We start from the raw sequence: 17192 nt of genomic DNA, 5'->3' as shown, positions 1-17192 counted from the left end.
GCAGGCAAGGGCAGTCCGACACTCCCCAGGCAGCAATAGACCCCAGAGTAGGACTTCAACAGAGACAATGGCAGACTGAACGGACATTCACGCCATCACAGTGGACAATGTGGCCCAGGATGGGGCCATTGACACCCACTAATAGGGTAGTTAAAAGCAAAGAGACAGTCAGCGCAGAATGCCTGGCCATAGTCCCTTTGTTCCCAACAATGGAAACTTTAACATGCTGGAGGTGTGGGGGAAAACACTCAGCTAGATCTTGCAGATTTCAACGGTTTGTCTGCAGGAACTGCAATCTAAGTGGCCACTTAGCTCAAATGTGCAGGAAGTCTGCAACCAGAGTAATATATGAGGCGGATGGACCAGAAGAGGGTTCTTTAAGGCAGGATGACTTTTGGGGCAAATCGATGGACGCCGAGGTTCAGCAGGTCCATGTGGCGAATATTCACAGTTCATACACCAGAACGCCACCAATGATGATGAGGGTTTTATTAAACGGTATCCCTGTATGCATGGAGCTGGACACTGGGGCCAGCCAGTCACTCATAGGTGTTCAGCAATTTGAGAAGCTATCGCCACTTAAAGCCAGTAGACCCAAATTAGCATGTATTGAGACACAATTACGGACTTACACTAAAGAAATCATTCCGGTGCTAGGCAGTGCAATGTTGGCTGTCACACACAATGGGTTAGTGAATCGGCTGCCGCTCTGGATTGTCCCGGTCAATGGTCCTGCACTGTTGGGAAGGAGCTGGTTCGCCGAGATGAACTGGAAATGGGGGGATGTTCATGCAATGTCATCTGTGGAGCGAAGTTCGTGCTCACAAGTCCTACAACAATTCGATTCACTATTCCAACTGGGCGTCGGGACTTTCAAAGGCACTAAAGTAGCGATACATATCACTCCGGACGCCAGGCCAGTGCACCACAAAGCCAGAGCGGTGCCGTATGTGATGCGGGAAAAGATCGAGAGCGAATTGGACCGGCTGTTGAGAGAGGGCATCATCTCGCCTGTTGAATTCAGCGACTGGGCGAGCCCCATCGTTCCCGTCCTAAAAGCGGATGGCTCTGTCAGGATCTGTGGCGACTACAAGGCCACCATCAATTGGGTGTCCCTACAAGATCAGTACCCGCTCCCGAGAGCGGAGGACCTCTTCGCCACGCTGGCAGGTGGCAAGCTGTTCACCAAGTTGGACCTCACCTCAGCCTATATGACCCAGGAACTGGCCGATGAATCTAAACTACTGACCACCATCACCACGCACAAGGGACTGTTCGTTTATAACAGGTGCCCATTTGGCATTCGATCAGCGGCCGCGATTTTTCAACGAAACATGGAAAACCTGCTTAAATCCATTCCTGGAACGATCGTATTCCAGGACGACATCCTCATCACAGGTCGAGACACTGAGGAACACCTCCACAACCTGGAGGAAGTGCTACGCCGACTGGACCGGATAGGCCTGCGACTTAAGAAATCTAAATCTTAGCTCCTGAGGTTGAGTTTCTGGGCAGGAGGGTTGCAGCAGGTGGGATTCAGCCCACCAAATCCAAAACAGAGGCGATTCGATGAGCACCCAGGCCCTGCAGCACATCGGAGTTGCGTTCATTCCTGGGACTGTTGAACTATTTCGGGAATTTTCTGCCGAACTTGAGCATGTTGTTGGAGCCGCTACACGTGCTCCTTCATGTAAGGGTTGCGATTGGTTTTGGAGGGACTGTCAGGAACAGGCTTTTGATTGGGCGCGAAACCTACTTTGTTCAAACAAGTTCGTTGACCCTGTATGACCCCTGTAAAAAAAATTGGTCTGACATGGTGCATCGTCCTATGGGGTTGGGTGCGTGTTGCAGCACGGTAATGCTGAGGGTCAACTACAACCTGTGGCTTATGCCTCCAGGTTGCGCTCTCAAGCAGAACGGGGATATGGGATGGTCGAGAAGGAAGCGCTTGCATGTGTCTATGGTGTAAAAATAATGCATCAGTACCTCTTTGGTAGGAAGTTTGAATTAGAGACGGACCACAAGCCATTCCTGTTGTCAGACAGCAAGGCTATCAATGCCAACGCATCAGCTCGCATACAGTGATGGGCTCTCACGCTGGCTGCTTATGACTACTCCACCCGGCACCGGCCCGGCACTGAAAATTGCGCTGACGCGCTCAGCAGGCTTCCACTAGCCACCACTGAGGGGGCAGCGGAGCAAAGCGCTGAGATGGTCATGGTGTCGATGCCTTTGACAGCGCAGGCTCCCCCATCACAGCCTGCCAGATCAAAATTTGGACAAAGAGATCCCCTCCTATCCCTGATTAAAAAATGTGTCCTGACTGGGGATTGGGCGCCTGCACACGGAGCATGCCCTGAGGAGGTCAAACCGTTCCACAGACGGATGGATGAGCTCTCCATCCAAGCCGACTGCCTACTATGGGGCAACCGGGTAGTTATGCCCCAGAAGGGCAGGGAGGCATTCATCAGGGAACTCCACAGCGAGCACCCAGGCATTGTGCTGATGAAGGCCATTGCCCGGTCACACGTTTGGTGGCCTGGAATTGATTCAGACCTGGAACACTGTTTGCAGGTGCACGATTTGTGCCCAGCTAGGTAATGCCCCTAGGGAGGCCTCGCTCAGCCCGTGGCCCTGGCACACCAGGCCATGGTCACGCATTCATGTTGACTATGCGGGCCCATTCATGGGTAAGATGTTCCTTATTGTGGTAGATGCGTACTCGAAATGGATTGAGTGCATCATTCTGAATTCATGCACGTCATCCACCACCATGGAAAGCCTATGTGCGATCTTTGCAACCCATGGCTTGCCAGACTGGTTAGTGATAATGGCTCATGTTTCACAAGCTACGAATTCCGGGAGTTTATGTCGGGCAATGGCTTCAACCACGTCAGGACTGCGCCGTTCAAGCCGGCCTCCAATGGCCAGGCGGAACGTGCGGTCCAAGTCATTAAGCAAGGTATGCTCAGGATTCAAGGACCCTCCCTACAATGCCACCTATCGCGTCTCCTGCTGGCCGATAGATCCTGACCGCACTCACTCACGTGAGTCCCGCCCGCAGAGCTACTAATGAAACGGACACTCAAAACTCGGTTGTCCCTCATTCACCCAGTCCTGACCGACATAGTTGAGGGCAAGCGCAAGTCACAAAACAAGTACCATGACCGTAATTCGAGGGGGTGATGTATAGAAATAAATTGTCCTGTATTCGTCCTCAATCACGCCATGGGGCCCAAATGGCTTGAGGGCACTATAATTGACAAAGCGGGGAATAGGGTCATCGTGGTAAAACTCAACTATGGTCAGATATGCCGTAAGCATCTGGACCAAGTTTAAAAAAAAAGGTTTAGCATCGACACGGAGGAACCTGAAGAAGACCATGAGATGGAGCTCACAACACTGCCAGTGAATGAGCAACTTGAGCAATCAGAAGAATGCACAGTCCCTGCGGTCAGCCCAGACAGGCCGGAATCACCACAGGTGACAGATACTCACGTCAGTGTCCAACAACCAGAGCCCCAACTGCAGCGATCCACGAGGAAGCGTAGACCATCTGAAAGACTAAACCTATGATCCCACTAAGACTTTGAGGGGCGGGGGAGGGGGTGGAGGTGATGTCATGTATGTAACCACCATGTAACACCACTATTACTGTATACACTCAACCTAGATGCATACTTTGACCACAAGGGGTGAACTTGTGGGAAACACTCCTTACCTGATCACACAGGTATAAAAAGGGAGGTCTCATGCAGGGTCACTGTTTTTGGAGTTCTATGAATAAAGAGTTAAGGTCACAGAGTGACCTTGTCCCCAGAATGTGCCTCGTGTGGTTTCATACTGTAGAGTAAGGACTTTACAGTTGGGGCCTATTAGACTGACTGGTATACAGTGTTAGACTGTGGTTGGTGTTGAGAGAGTAGTAGAGAGAGAGTAGTTTAATAAAGTGAAAGTAATTGTTGATAGTGATGCGGCCAATGCTTTCTGCATCATTGTTCGTAACTGCTCACAAGCTGGTTTCTGAAAAGATCAATCGAGAAGGTGGCAGAGTAAGGCATGGACAGAGACAGAGGAGGCGAGTGCACAGCCAATGAAGGCACAAAGAAATGCAATCTTACCTGAACTTATCTGAAAATGCGTGTCTTGGGAGGCTGCACTTCCGGAAGGAGGTCATCGATGAGATTTGCCAGCTCATCAAGGGTGATCTGCAGCCTTCCAGCACCATCAGAACCGCACTGTCCGGTGAGGTGAAGGTTACTGTAGCCCTAGCCTTCTACGCATCAGGATCCTTTCAGGCTTCAGCTGGAGACATCTGTCATATCTCTCAGCATGCCACACACTGCTGCATTTGGCAGGTGACTGAAGCCCTTTACGCTCACAGGATGGACTTTATAAGGTTCCTGATGACCAGGGAGGTACAGACCGTGAAGGCTTTGGGGTTCTCGAGAATAGCAGATTTCCCCAAGGTGCAGGGAGCAATAGACTGCATGCACATCACCCTGAAAGCCCCTTTAAAGAACGCAGAGGTGTTTCGTAACAGAAAGGGATTCCACTCCCTGAATGTGCAGCTTGTTGTCGACCACAACCAAATAATCATGACATTTCCTGGCAGCATCCATGATGCGCATATCCTACGTGAGAGTGCAATCCCTGACCTGTTTCTCAATCAGCCAATTGTCACAGTTGGATGCTGGGGGATAAGGGATGTAGCCTTGCCAGTTGGCTGATGACCCCACTGCGTAATCCCGTCACTGAAGCAGAGAAACGTTACAATGAAAGCCACGTAGTGACACGCAACATCGTCAAAAAGGCAATTGGAGTCTTAAAGCAGCGCTTCAGATGTCTTGACCATTCTGGTGGAAGCCTACAGTACCATCCTGACCAGGTCGCTGAGTTTATTGTGGTGTGTTGTATGCTGCATAATCTAGCTATGAGAAGAGGACAACTAATGCCAAATGGGGCTGCAGGTCCACCTCCAGAAGGAGGGGAGACAGAAGGGCCAGCCAGCAAGGAGCAAGAGGAGGGACAGGCGGAAGTGGAGGCTGGTGAGGACCTAGGGGAGGGCAATCAGCCTTGTGATGTATCCATGTTACCACCCAGCCCGCCCCGAGGAAAGGTATCTTTTTCCTCTATGGACTCCCTCGAGTAATGAGGTTCCTCCGCTTCATCCTCAGAGGTGGTTGATGGTGGAGCAATGGGAAGCTGCAGTGACACTCTTCTCTGGTTGGTCTTAAAAACACGTATGACATTTTTGAAGAACTTATTAGAACAGGACAGTGATCATTACCTATAGACGTTGCATATCAATACTTTTCAATACCCCATTAAGTTGCAGCGGCTATATCCCCAGCTTCTTATGCACAAGGGCTGCACCCAGGCTTCCTGTGACATCATTCGTATATCTACAGTACATCTCCAGTATATTGCATATTACATTATAATTACAGGACATTACATGTGTTACTTATTTTAGTTTTTAAAAATATTTTTCATACTGTTTCACACATTACACAGTACACATTACTCACGAGACTCGAGGCTGGGTTCAGCCAGACCACGGGTGGTGACCAACCGGCTTTCAATTCCCACCAGCGCGACCGCACGCTCCTCAATTTCATTCAAGGGTTGAAGTTGAGCAGAGCCACACCCCCGTCGCCCTCTGCTCTGCCCGGTTGATTGATATCTTCTTCTGCAAACGAGAAGAAAGCACGGCATGGCATAAGCTAAATGGACTTGCTAATAAACCATTTAAGAATGACAAACTTAAATGCAATGCAGGAGATGATTTAAAATTTGCATGCAACACTGAAATTTTTTTGCAATGGAAAATGCAGCTTACTGTTAGCATGGACTAATTAATGAATACATTTTAAGAATGACAAACTGATTTTCATGTATTGAATTTCAGTGTTCTAATCAACATTTGCATGCATCATGAGAAGATTAAATATAACATTTGAAATATAAGAAGCAACTTACTCTGGCTGCTGCCACCAAGCTATTCCACCTTTTTCAGCACTGGTCAGGTGACCTCGCCTCAAGGGATGAAGAAGTCACAACAGCCGCAATCTCCTGCCAAATTTTTCTATGTGCACGGGATGGAGGTTTCCCTTGCACACCCCGTGTAAGGTCTGCCCACCTTGCATGCCCACCTCATTGACGAGGGCCTCATTCACCTCATCACTAAAGGCTTTTGACCTTTTCCTTTCGGCTTCAAACTCCTGTGACATTCTGATTTATTAGATTATAAATATTTAAGATTAATAAAGTGAGATTTATATTGGCTTTTACACCAAAAAAACCAGCAAAAATAAGCAATTAATCTCTCCTTCTCTCCAGCTTTCTCCTCCCTCTCCATCAGCTCTCTCTCTGACCCTCCCTGTGCCTTCTGAGCATGTGTGATTACCCCTGACCTTCCAAAACGCAGTAAAAAAAATCAGCTGAAATAAACTCTCACATGCGCAAAGACCGTTGCTAGGGAAGCGCTTTTTTTTGAACTTCCGTTTTTGGTGGGTGATCGTGAGATCGCTGAGAAATCACATTGTCCATTCCATATTGCCAGGCTAAGGCCGAGTGGAAAATCGCAAAAAAAAATGGGCCATGTACCAGCGATCAGTAAGGCTGAGACTTCCTACATCGCTAGAACAAGGCCCATTTTTTCTGGCGATGTCCTCCTAGTGGAAAGTATAGCCCATGTATTTTCTACCAGATGCAGGAAAAGTTGCTGTAATAATACCTTTCTTTGAATGAGTTCTACAATTCCCCAATTTCCTAAAGACGTTGCACTTTTCATTTCTAAAATACTAGCAGGTGTATTCTATAACTGTCAGCAGTGCTGAAGTGAAATGGTGCACCTTTTCAAATACCCTGTATTTCATTTGGAATGGTATTTATTTATAGTGCTAATTACCATAGTTTATCTTTGCTTATGCAGTTCAATTATTTCCATTGTTAAATTTATATTGTACTGCGATTTTAGTGGCACCTATATTTTTATCAAATCACTCAAATGTTCAGCAAATAAACAGAGTGAGATAAAAGATTAATAAATGTGGTGGCACATTACTGCAGAATATTGATGCACTGACAGAGTGATAGGACATGGCTTCATGACTGACATTTTCCTTCATGCATCAAGTTTTCAGTTTCAGCTGAACTGTTGGTAGACAGTGATTAAAAGAGATTGGGTACTTACAGGAAAGAAGGAAAAATTGGTGGATGTCACTGCAGTCTGTTCTCATACAAGTTCTAATGGAGACTTGGAAGCAATTGCCTTCCCAATCTTTTATTCATGAATGAACACAACTAATGGATGGTGGAAATTGAGCAGGTTTAGCTCTTTAATATTTGTGAGGAAGTATTGAAATGGTTAAAACCTCAAGCACTTTTCGTACAAATAACTCTCGGCAGTCCCTCGGAGTTGAGGATGACTTGCTTCCACACTAATGAGTTCTCAGGTGACTGAAGAGTCCAATGAGGGACCTACAGTCTCTGACACAGCTGGGGCAGACAGTAGTTGAAGGGACAGCTGGGTGAGGTGCTTGGGTTGTCGGGCGTTCCTTCCGCTGTTTGCGCTTGGCTTCAGCTTACCCCCGGCGAAGAAACTCCTGTTTGGCGCCTTCTCGCTTGCTTCTCCTCTACTTTGAACGGTCTTGGGCCAGGGATTCCCAGGTGTCGGTGGGGAGATTGCTCTTTTTCAAGGAGGCTTTGAGGGTGTTCTTGAAGCATTTTCTCTGCCCACCTGAGGCTCGCTTGCTGTGTCGGAGCTCCGAGTAGAGCGCTTGTTTTGGGAGTCTCTTTTCGGGCAAACGGACGATGTGGCCTGTCCATTGGATTTGATCGAGCGTGGTCAATGCTTCAATGCTGGAGATGTTGGGCTAAGTGAGAACACTGATGTTGGTGTGCCTATCCTGCCAATGGATTTGCAGGATCTTGCAGAGGCAGCATTGGTGGTACTTCTCCAGTGCTTTGAGGTGCCTGCTGTACATGGTCCATGTCTCTGAGGCATATAGGAGGGGAGGGTATCACTCTGTAAACCATGAGCTTGGTGCCAAGTTTCAGGTCCTGGTCTTCAAACATTCTCTTCCGAAGGTGACCGAAGGCTGCACTGGCACACTGAAGGCAGTGTTGGACTTCATCTACGTCTGCCCTTGTTAACAGTAGGCTCCTGAGGTATGGAAAATGGTCCACGTTGTTCAAGGCCTCGTCGTGGATTTTGATAATCGGGGGGGAGGGGTTACAGTACTGTGTGACGGGAGCAGGTTGGTAGAGGACCTTTGTCTTACAGATGTTTAGTGTAAGGCCCATGCTCTCGTACGCTTCAGTGAAGGTGTTGACGATGGCACCTCCAAGTATGCGCAGATGCAAGCATCGTCTGCATACTGTAATTCAATGACAGGATTGGACGACCTTGGATCTAGACTGGAGGCGACAAAGGTTGAACAGTTTCCTGTTTGTTCCGTAGATTAGCTCTACTCTAGTGGGGAGCTTTCGGAGGGTGGGATGGAGCATCACAGCATGGAAAATCGAGAATAGCATTGATACGGTGACACAGCCTTGCTTGACTCTGCGGTGGATTCATTGGTCAAGATCACGGCTTGCATGTCATCGTGAAGCAGGCGGAGGATGGTGACAAACTTTTGAGGGCAGTCAAATTTGAGGAGGACACTCCATAATCCTTCACGGTTGACAGTGTAGAAGGTCTTTGTGAGGTCAAAGAAGGTCATGTACAGAAGTTGGTGGTGTTCCCTGCATTTCTCTTGAATTTGACGCGCAATGAAGGTAATGTCCATTGTGTCCCTTAGTGGGCGGAATCTGCATTGCGACTCTGGGAGGAGCTCTTCAGCCACTGGGAGAAGGCGATTGAGGAAATTCTTGTGATGACTTTCCCTGTGGCGGACAGCAGGAAAACTCCTCTGTAATTACCGCAATCGGACTTGTCACCTTTCTTGAAGATGGTCACGATTACGGTGTCTCTGAGATCCCCCGGCATGCTCTCCTCCTTCCAAATAAGAGAAATGAGTTCATGTATTTGTGCCAGTAGTGCTTCTCTGCCAGGCTTTAGTGCTGCAGCGGTGATTCCATCTGCTCCTGAGGCCTTGCTGTTCTTCGGTTGTCAGATGGCCTTTTCAACCTCATGCCGACCTGGGCTTGTGCTGAGGTGGTGGTGGGTAGCATGCTGCGGGATGGAGTCATCGACACTCAAGTTGAAGACAGAGTCTCGTTTAAGGAGATCTTCGAAGTGCTCCTTCCAGCGGGCACTGACTGCCTCTGTCCTTGATGAGTACCTCTCCGTTCTTGGCCTGCAGTGGGGTAGGAACTTGGGAGTTTGGGCCGTTGGTGGTCTTGACTGCGCTAAAGAATCCACGCACATTGTGGTTGTCGATTAGTAGCTGGATCTCCTGCGCTTTCTTCACCCGCCGTCTGTTCTTTAGGTTGCAAATTTTTTGTTGGACCCCAGCCTTCAGACGTCTATAGAGTTGCTTTCTTGCTCTCGAGTTGTGTTGCTGTTTCCAGGTCAAGAATGCCTTGCGCTCGCGGCTTATTAGCTCCTGGATTTCCTGGTCGTTCGCGACGAACCAATCTTGATGTTTCCTGGTTGAGTGACCAAGCGTCTCTTCACAGGTGCTAATTATGGAGGCCTTGAGGGCAGACCAGGCGCTGTGGACACTCTGCGTCTCTGGATGAGTCGTCAGGTTGGTTGTGATGCACTGGCTGAACAGGGCTTTCTTAACAGGGTCTTTGAGTGCTGCAGCGTTGATTTTCCTGCAGCATAGTTTCTGTTGCTGCTGCTGTTTTGGGGCTACATTGATGGAAATGACAGAGCAGATTAGGCGATGGCTGTCCAGCAGTCATCAGCTTCTGTCATGGTGTGGGTGATGCGGACGTCCTTGCAGTCCCTCGCTCGGACGATGACAACGTAGTCTAGCAAATGCCAGTGCGTGGAGTGAGGGTTTTGCCATGAAGCCTTGTACTTGTCTCTCTGATGGAACAAGGTGTTGGTCATGACAAGGCCATGTCCTAAGCATTTCGTCAGGAGGAGGGTAACGTTGGAGTTTGTTTTCCTTATCCCCTTTCTGCTGATCTGTGGTACATTCCAACCAGGAAGCACTTTTCAGAAGTTAGCACAATAAAAGAAACGTATCTTGTAATAACCTTTCTATGGTTTTATGCTGCTGCAATTTCCATTCTGAAGACACAATTCATTCCCAGATTCAGTTCTGTCCAAGTATGTCATACTTAATTCAGGGATCAAATGGCTGCTATAAATTGGTATTCAATAACGAGCAGGATTCTGTTGCTATGCTGTTGATATAGATTCTTGCCGATACCTAAGCTCAATGAGTCAGGACCAGTACTCACATATCTTAAATCTCAAGGCTGTAGGCAGGAGTGTGGCTGTGAGTTCTCCTAATGGGTAAGTGATTTTTTTTAAACACTAAAAGATTATTTTCTCCCCTTCCTCTTTTTTTTGGTTTCTCCCTCCCCAGCTCCCCACCCCCATGCACCGTCCCCAGTGAGTGGGTAATTTCCTGCCTTGCCTCTGCCAGTGGCATTTTGAAAATGGCCACTAAAAATGCTCAAGTGCCCCTTGATTTTCTCTTTCTGGAGCAGTTTATACACTGTTAAGAATCCTTGTGCAGAGCCACTGAATCTCGCTTTGCTTGGCTGTTCTAACTTCACCAAGATCAACACCCAGGTGGTGAGCTGTGAGTAGAGAACCATTAGCTCATAATTTTTGGCCCCTACAGGTGGGTACAAAGTGCCGACCTGCCCATAAAGGCTGGGTAAGTTCCGGATTTTCGTGCATGCGCAAAAAATTCGGAACTTGCGTTCTGTTTGCCCAACTTCTGCCCCGTGAATGCCTGTGAAATTATTATGCCTGGTAGAAGTGTAAGGCCTGATTTTGTCAGCATAAGAGTTTTAAAAAAACATTAAAATATATTATTTTTCAATCATTAAAACATTAAAATACCTGTACAATAAGGTAAGGTTATTTTTAACCCCTTTAAAACATTTTAATTTATTTTTCTAAAAAATATTTAATTAAATGGCATTTTAATTAATTTTAAATATGTAATTTAAAAAAATAGATTTGGGTGTACATACGGAATCCCCATAAGTATGAATGGGGATTTCCTTCTTTCATTCGTTGGGCTAGCCCATGTGATTCCAGGGGCGCTTGCAAACTGCCTTCACCTCGAGGTACGTGGGCCTCTACCCGCGGGTACCTAGAGAGGCCCAGGACTGCGAATCTACGTACTTCCCAGATCACCAGGTACGCAGACATTTATTCGCAGATCAGAGGTATTTCCACGTGGGTAACCTCCGCCCGCAAATTCAGATCCATTGTGTTGGCTACAGTGTAATAGTTGGAGTCAACATAGCACCCCAGAATCTAAAAGTTTATTGTGACATTCATCTATCCACTACCTACTGGTTGGCATGAGTTCAATCTTCTTTGGCTAGTATTAGTTATAATACAGGTCGAGGTGACACTATGAACTGAGTTCCTGCTTCTTTTGAAACTCTGACCATCATTGTTTACATGCATTGCAAGAGCTAAATAAATACCTGCACATGCCTTGGTGTTGAGTTTCCAAAGAAGCCAAAGGAGCCTTTACACATGCAGCCAATATAACTTGGCCACTGTAACTAAGATAACATTATTTAATGAACCTTAGTCACTCTAGCCGAGGTTAGTAAAACAAGGGCATATTACAAAATCAACCCTATACTATTATAGCCACGTAGTACTATAGCCTACTACTCTGACACATGATCCTATCTAGCAAGTCCCGATGCTTAGTGGAGCCGAGCAAAATTACTCCATTTATCTTTTTCGTATGACAGAGATTTATGACAGAACAACATCTGTTAGAGCTATTGCACATGTAGCAGAATAGTTCAACATAGTGCTGAGTGAATCGCCTTTATATATCACTGAGCATATGTGCCACCCAGAAGGAAGAGATGATCAGCTCAGCATAAATTGTACAGTCTGATTTCAGTAGCTGCAGCCAAGGGAGAATAGCAGCATTTTATTTTGCTAGAAACTGTGCTTTTTATTATTTTTTTTAAATGCTGACCTTTTGTTAACTAATCTGAATTGCAGCTGATGTTCTGAGTGAAGAAGCCATCCTAAAATGGTACAAAGAAGCACATGTTTCCAAGGGCAAAAGCATGTTTCTTGAACAGATGAAGAAATTTGTCGAGTGGCTACAAAACGCCGAAGAAGGTAGTATTAAGCAAAATATTTAATTGTATTTCAGTGGACATACAATATTTCTTCTCTTCCCCGGCACCAACTTCCATACCGTTGGCAAACATATTTGCTGAAATAAGCGGAGTTACTTGTGTTTTATTCTCCTTTAAAGTAGTCAGTATATTCTGATTTTTCTTGATGAGTGAGAACCAACTAGAGCCTTGAAATTTGAAGACATGCCTGGTTCTCCAATCCGCACTCCCATCAGTGAAATTGGATGTAGATATTTTCACTAGAAAATGCTCTGATTGGCTCTCCATGATCACATGACTTGATTGCTGATTGGTCCCCTTGGAGGATAAGCTACACTCCGAGGTTTCTCTGGAATGTGTAATTGGAGCTGCCCAGCCCAAGTTCTGAATGACTTTGTAAAGTGTAATTCAAGCCATTCTGACTTCAGACCCCAGACAGGATTTTGAGCTCTATTTTCGCCACAATTGGGCAGTTTATTTTTTGGAGTAATCGTGAATTTGCAACTTTTCTCAAAGTTTGTGCGCCGGTGGCGACTGGTAGAAGATGCCTGTGCTTGGATTTTTTTACCGTGTAGTGGGCATTGCACACCAGCCACCACACGGGCTTGACAGAGCTAGGTCTTGGTCCAGTGGCAAGGATTACCCAAGACGACTGGAGACCACCGGTCTGCTGCACGGACCGAATGTGCACACATATCGCAGTGTGGGCTGGCCCGTGCTGCCCCTGGGCCCTTGCCTCTTCAGGGCCTCAGACTCACACCTCTCCTGGGCCCCGGTCACTTCCTTCTACAAACTCTTGTCGCTCCTTCGCCCCTCCTGCTGTGCCTGCCCGCACTGCAATCAGCGACCTAGCTTCGCAGCCGTTGCCCTCCTGCAGTGGTATGCCGCTGCACGCTGTTCCCTCTGATGGCCCCGGCCTGCTGATGGTCTTGCAGGCCAGGACCATGCCGATTTCCGGGCCGGGCCGGGCTGCCGCACGCTGCTCCCTCTAATGCAGCCTTTCAATCACAGTAAATCCTCTTCAATTCACTAACGTAGCCTTTTGATGGCGGTGCATTTACCCAGCAATATATGTGCCAAGGTTTTTGAGATCTGGATTTATGAGGAAGAAAAAGTGAGCAGACATAAGCCATTTCTCTTCCAGTCACCGAGGGAGGGCACAACCTGTGGGCCAAATGGCCTCCTTCAATGCTGTAAATTCGTATGATTCTAAGTCACTGCTCTTATACACATATCTGCTTACTTAAAAATGGCCTTGTTACAGACCTGGAATGAGGCTCACTTGCCCAACTGTTCTTGCAAGTGTGTGAACTAAATGTGAGGAAATAAATCGGAAAACAAAAAATTCTAATTACATTTTGTTCATTACTTTTCTGTTTAAAGTTGTGCAATTTGTAGCCTAAAAATTCCATGCATTGGTGAATGTACAGTTGATAAAATACTGATGCAGTAATTTTCATGGCATTACCTCAGCTGACTCCTCTTCCTCGTTGTCCTCCTGTGGCAGGTAGCAGCTGCACTTTCTCAATCTCACGTTGTGTGTTCGCTCCTCTGAATTATACAAGATGCAGCAGGCTGCTCTTGACTGTGGAGATTTATTTACGGCTTATATTGCAAGGCACCTTTCCCAACCCCAACCCCCCACCCCTAATCTCTCCCGTATCTGAACCCTGGACTTCTACTTTCGCAATTAGATTTTGTGTTCTGTAATAATTCTGTTGCCATCATGAGCTTCATTGTATTGGTGCTCTGCTTCAGTTCATAACAGCCTCAATGGAGTCATGAGCCAGGGCGCACTAGCTAGAGGGTATTCTTGGTTCCCAAAGAGGTATCTGTTCTGTCTCCTGCATCCTTCAAAAATAGTGGCAGAGTTGAATGGCACAAAATGCATACATCATGACTGCTCCCAGGGTATAAAGCATTGAATTGCATTATTTGGTGCCTGTGGTCACGAACCACCTGCACATTCAGTGAATGGAAGTTCTTGGGGTTGATGGTGGGGTTCAGATGACCACATGTGAGCAATCAATAAATCTTGCACTTGGGAAATTCTGCTACCTTGTAAAATTGCTGTGCCCTGTCCTGCTAATGCCTTTCCAAGGACATTGTTATGAAAAAAATTGTCCCTGGCAAACAAGATTTCTATCTTTTGCTTGATTGCCAGGTCACAACGCTGCCAGTGTATTCCTGGTGGAAAGCACGGGAATTCATTTGTGACAATCATATGAACAAATTTATAAGATTTGGCCCTTTAATGAATCTCTCGCAACCTTTGTGTGAGAACTCACAGGAATATTTGTAACTTCCAGAATTTCAACAATAGCTTTTTATTGGATGTGGTGCAATCCAGGGAAAAGATATTGCTCCTGAATACTGAACACTACCATACCAAAGTTTTAACTTGTGGCCACTGAAATTGTTTGGTAAAAACAAAGGTTCATTGTTAATCATTACAGCAGCTCAAGCGCAAGTATGTGACTCGGTTAATTAGCTGCTGCCCAGTCACATGCTGCAGGGCATCACCACAATTAACAGAGGCCTTTGTTTGTAAACCATTTCACTGATCTGCAAGAATCACACCATCCTAATTAAAATGTGAGACTTTTTAGAGTAATTACATTGACAACATGATTCAATTATTTTAATACCAAATTTCAATGTTCCAAAAGCCATTTCTACCCTTAACTTTATAAAAAAAAATGAATACAATTGAAACCATTCTGTTTATATTATGAAATACTCAGCAGGTCAGGCAGCTACGGTGAGAACAGATGAGTTAATCTTTCAGGAGCCGTCATCAAAAGTGGCAGATATTACAGATGACCAGCATTTAAAGGGGGTGGGAAACATACAGACACACACGCACATTGAATAGCTGAAGGAAGTGAAGTTAAGACAGCTAGAAATGGAAGCAGAAAAAACTGACAAAGTAGAGCAGCCTCCAGGAGCCTGGGAAAATCATATCTAAACTCAAACAGGTGTTGCAGTTTTATGGCCCGAAATTTGCTGGTCAGCAGTGAAGCAAAGATGTTCGCTGCTGGCCCCAAAGAAAGCCACGATCTCTGTGATGAGAAGTTTGCCGTTTTTGACGCGTAAGTGATTTCAGCGGCCTATAGTGGGGGTTCCCTAGTGCAATGCTGCTGTGACATCAACAAGTTGTCTATGCAGCCAATCACATTGCAGGCTTCTCAAAGACAGGGAATCAGGAAATAAGAACCTGCTTTTATCCTGACTTTTTAAACAGAGCAAAACAAAGATTTGGGCTCTCAGATGGGGATAAAGTAGAACCTGAAATATCATGAACCAATTCAAAAAAAATTAAATCTTGAAAATTACAATTTTCGAATTTTTAAAAAATCATAATGGGGAAATTTGACACTCCACAAAAGTAAAGTTCATTTTTCAGGGTCATAACGTTTGTTTAGCAGTCAATACGCTGTTAAAACCCCAGTTACACCTAATCCAACAAGATTAACTTTTAATGGGATATTTAACAGTGATATTACCGCGGAAAAGCCCAAGTTTCTGTTAGTTTCACTGATTTGACTGATTACAGTGACAGTGACTGGCGGCTATGGGGGGCGGGAGCTCAGCACAGCCAGTGTCGGAGCAGTGAATGACTGACCGCAACTTCAGCGTTTAGATGCGAATGCACTGCATCCTGAAGTTGCGGTCAGTTTCAAAGGGGTAATAATGGTGAACAATGTTAGTTTGCTGTTATTGCCCTTGTGTGTTTAATATTCTGCTCTATTCTATTGCTGTCCTGCCATTATGTACCAAAGGTCTACTCTTAATTCAAATTATCTGCTAATTTAGAATTTTAGCACTAAATTCCCACTTTGCTGTGTTATTTACTTTGCTTAATTCAAATTAACTGAATAATGCAATTTTTTAGTGCAAACATTGACAATTATCAGCAATAGACTGTATTTGATTAAAATGAAGCTCGTATTATTGAAAACTATAATCAAATTACAGTTGCTTGCAACAAAAATGTATTTGAAATTTGAGCAAATTTGCCATTGAAGTAATTAGAACTTTAATATGACAGTAGACTCGTTTGTTTTGCAGTAATTTATCTACAAGTGATCTCATTGGGATAGAAAATTTAGAAGAGAATAGAAGCTGCAAGAAACCAGAAATAGAATTGTGCATGGAAGTGCATATAAAATGCATCTACTTAATATTATTAAGGCTCAGGAAATGCACTTAGCTTTTCATAAATATATATAATCAAAATGGGGTGCAATCTGATAAAACATGAATTTTAATAGTGATTATGGGCTTTATTTTTGCCACCATTAGGTGCCATTTTTTGGGTGACCGTTGAATCTTTTGGAGCAATTTTGATTCAGCAACTTTCCTCAAAGTTTATACGCCGGCGGCGACTGTCAGCGTTGTATATTTTGTATGCAAGATTTTTTGGCGCAGGTCTCGTTGAAAACTGCTATCAGCTCCATTTTTGGCTCTTTTTGGCCATTTAACTAATTTTCGCCAACACCGATTTTTTTTTCAGGGTGGCTGGCGCACAATGGCCTTAAGTACCGATCAGAAAAACCCTATGTTAACTGAAGGAAATCGGTGCCGAGTATATTTGAGTTTTTGGATTGAGAGAAGACAACAATTTAAAACACAACTTCATGATTTTTGCAGAGGGAACTTGGAAAATAACTCGGAAAGTTAATTTTTCCCACATAATGTTTTTGGGCCCAAGTTTCCACATGATTTGCGCCTGATTTTTAGGAGCAACTGGTGGAGAACGGACTATCTTAGAAATCGCAATTCTCCACACTTTTTTTTCTGCAGTTCTAGTCAGGTAGAACAGTTCTACTTTGGAACAGAATTTTTTCTTCAAAGTTTCCACAGTGAAAACGTACTCCAAACTAACTTAGAATGGAGCAAGTGAAGATATTTGTAGAACTGAAAAAACCTGTTCTACACATTAAAAAATC

At 45.4% G+C, this 17192-nt stretch overlaps 1 protein-coding gene across 3 annotated transcripts in view; it reads left to right on the top strand.

Annotated features, from left to right (window-relative positions):
- Window positions 1-17192, top strand: part of bzw2 (basic leucine zipper and W2 domains 2) — a 165071-nt gene that overhangs the window by 139401 nt on the left and 8478 nt on the right. For 2 of the 3 annotated variants that reach the window (XM_070881004.1, XM_070881005.1), the window contains exon 11: window positions 12119-12241. The exons of the other annotated variant lie outside the window; for it this stretch is intronic. In XM_070881004.1, coding sequence (XP_070737105.1) covers window positions 12119-12241 — 123 coding nt within the window. The remainder of the gene's footprint in view (window positions 1-12118; window positions 12242-17192) is intronic. 3 annotated transcript variants of the gene reach the window in all.

The sequence above is a fragment of the Pristiophorus japonicus genome, chromosome 5, assembly GCF_044704955.1.
Source record: "Pristiophorus japonicus isolate sPriJap1 chromosome 5, sPriJap1.hap1, whole genome shotgun sequence".
NCBI lineage: Eukaryota > Metazoa > Chordata > Chondrichthyes > Pristiophoridae > Pristiophorus > Pristiophorus japonicus.
This window is presented reverse-complemented; position numbering and strand designations above follow the sequence as displayed.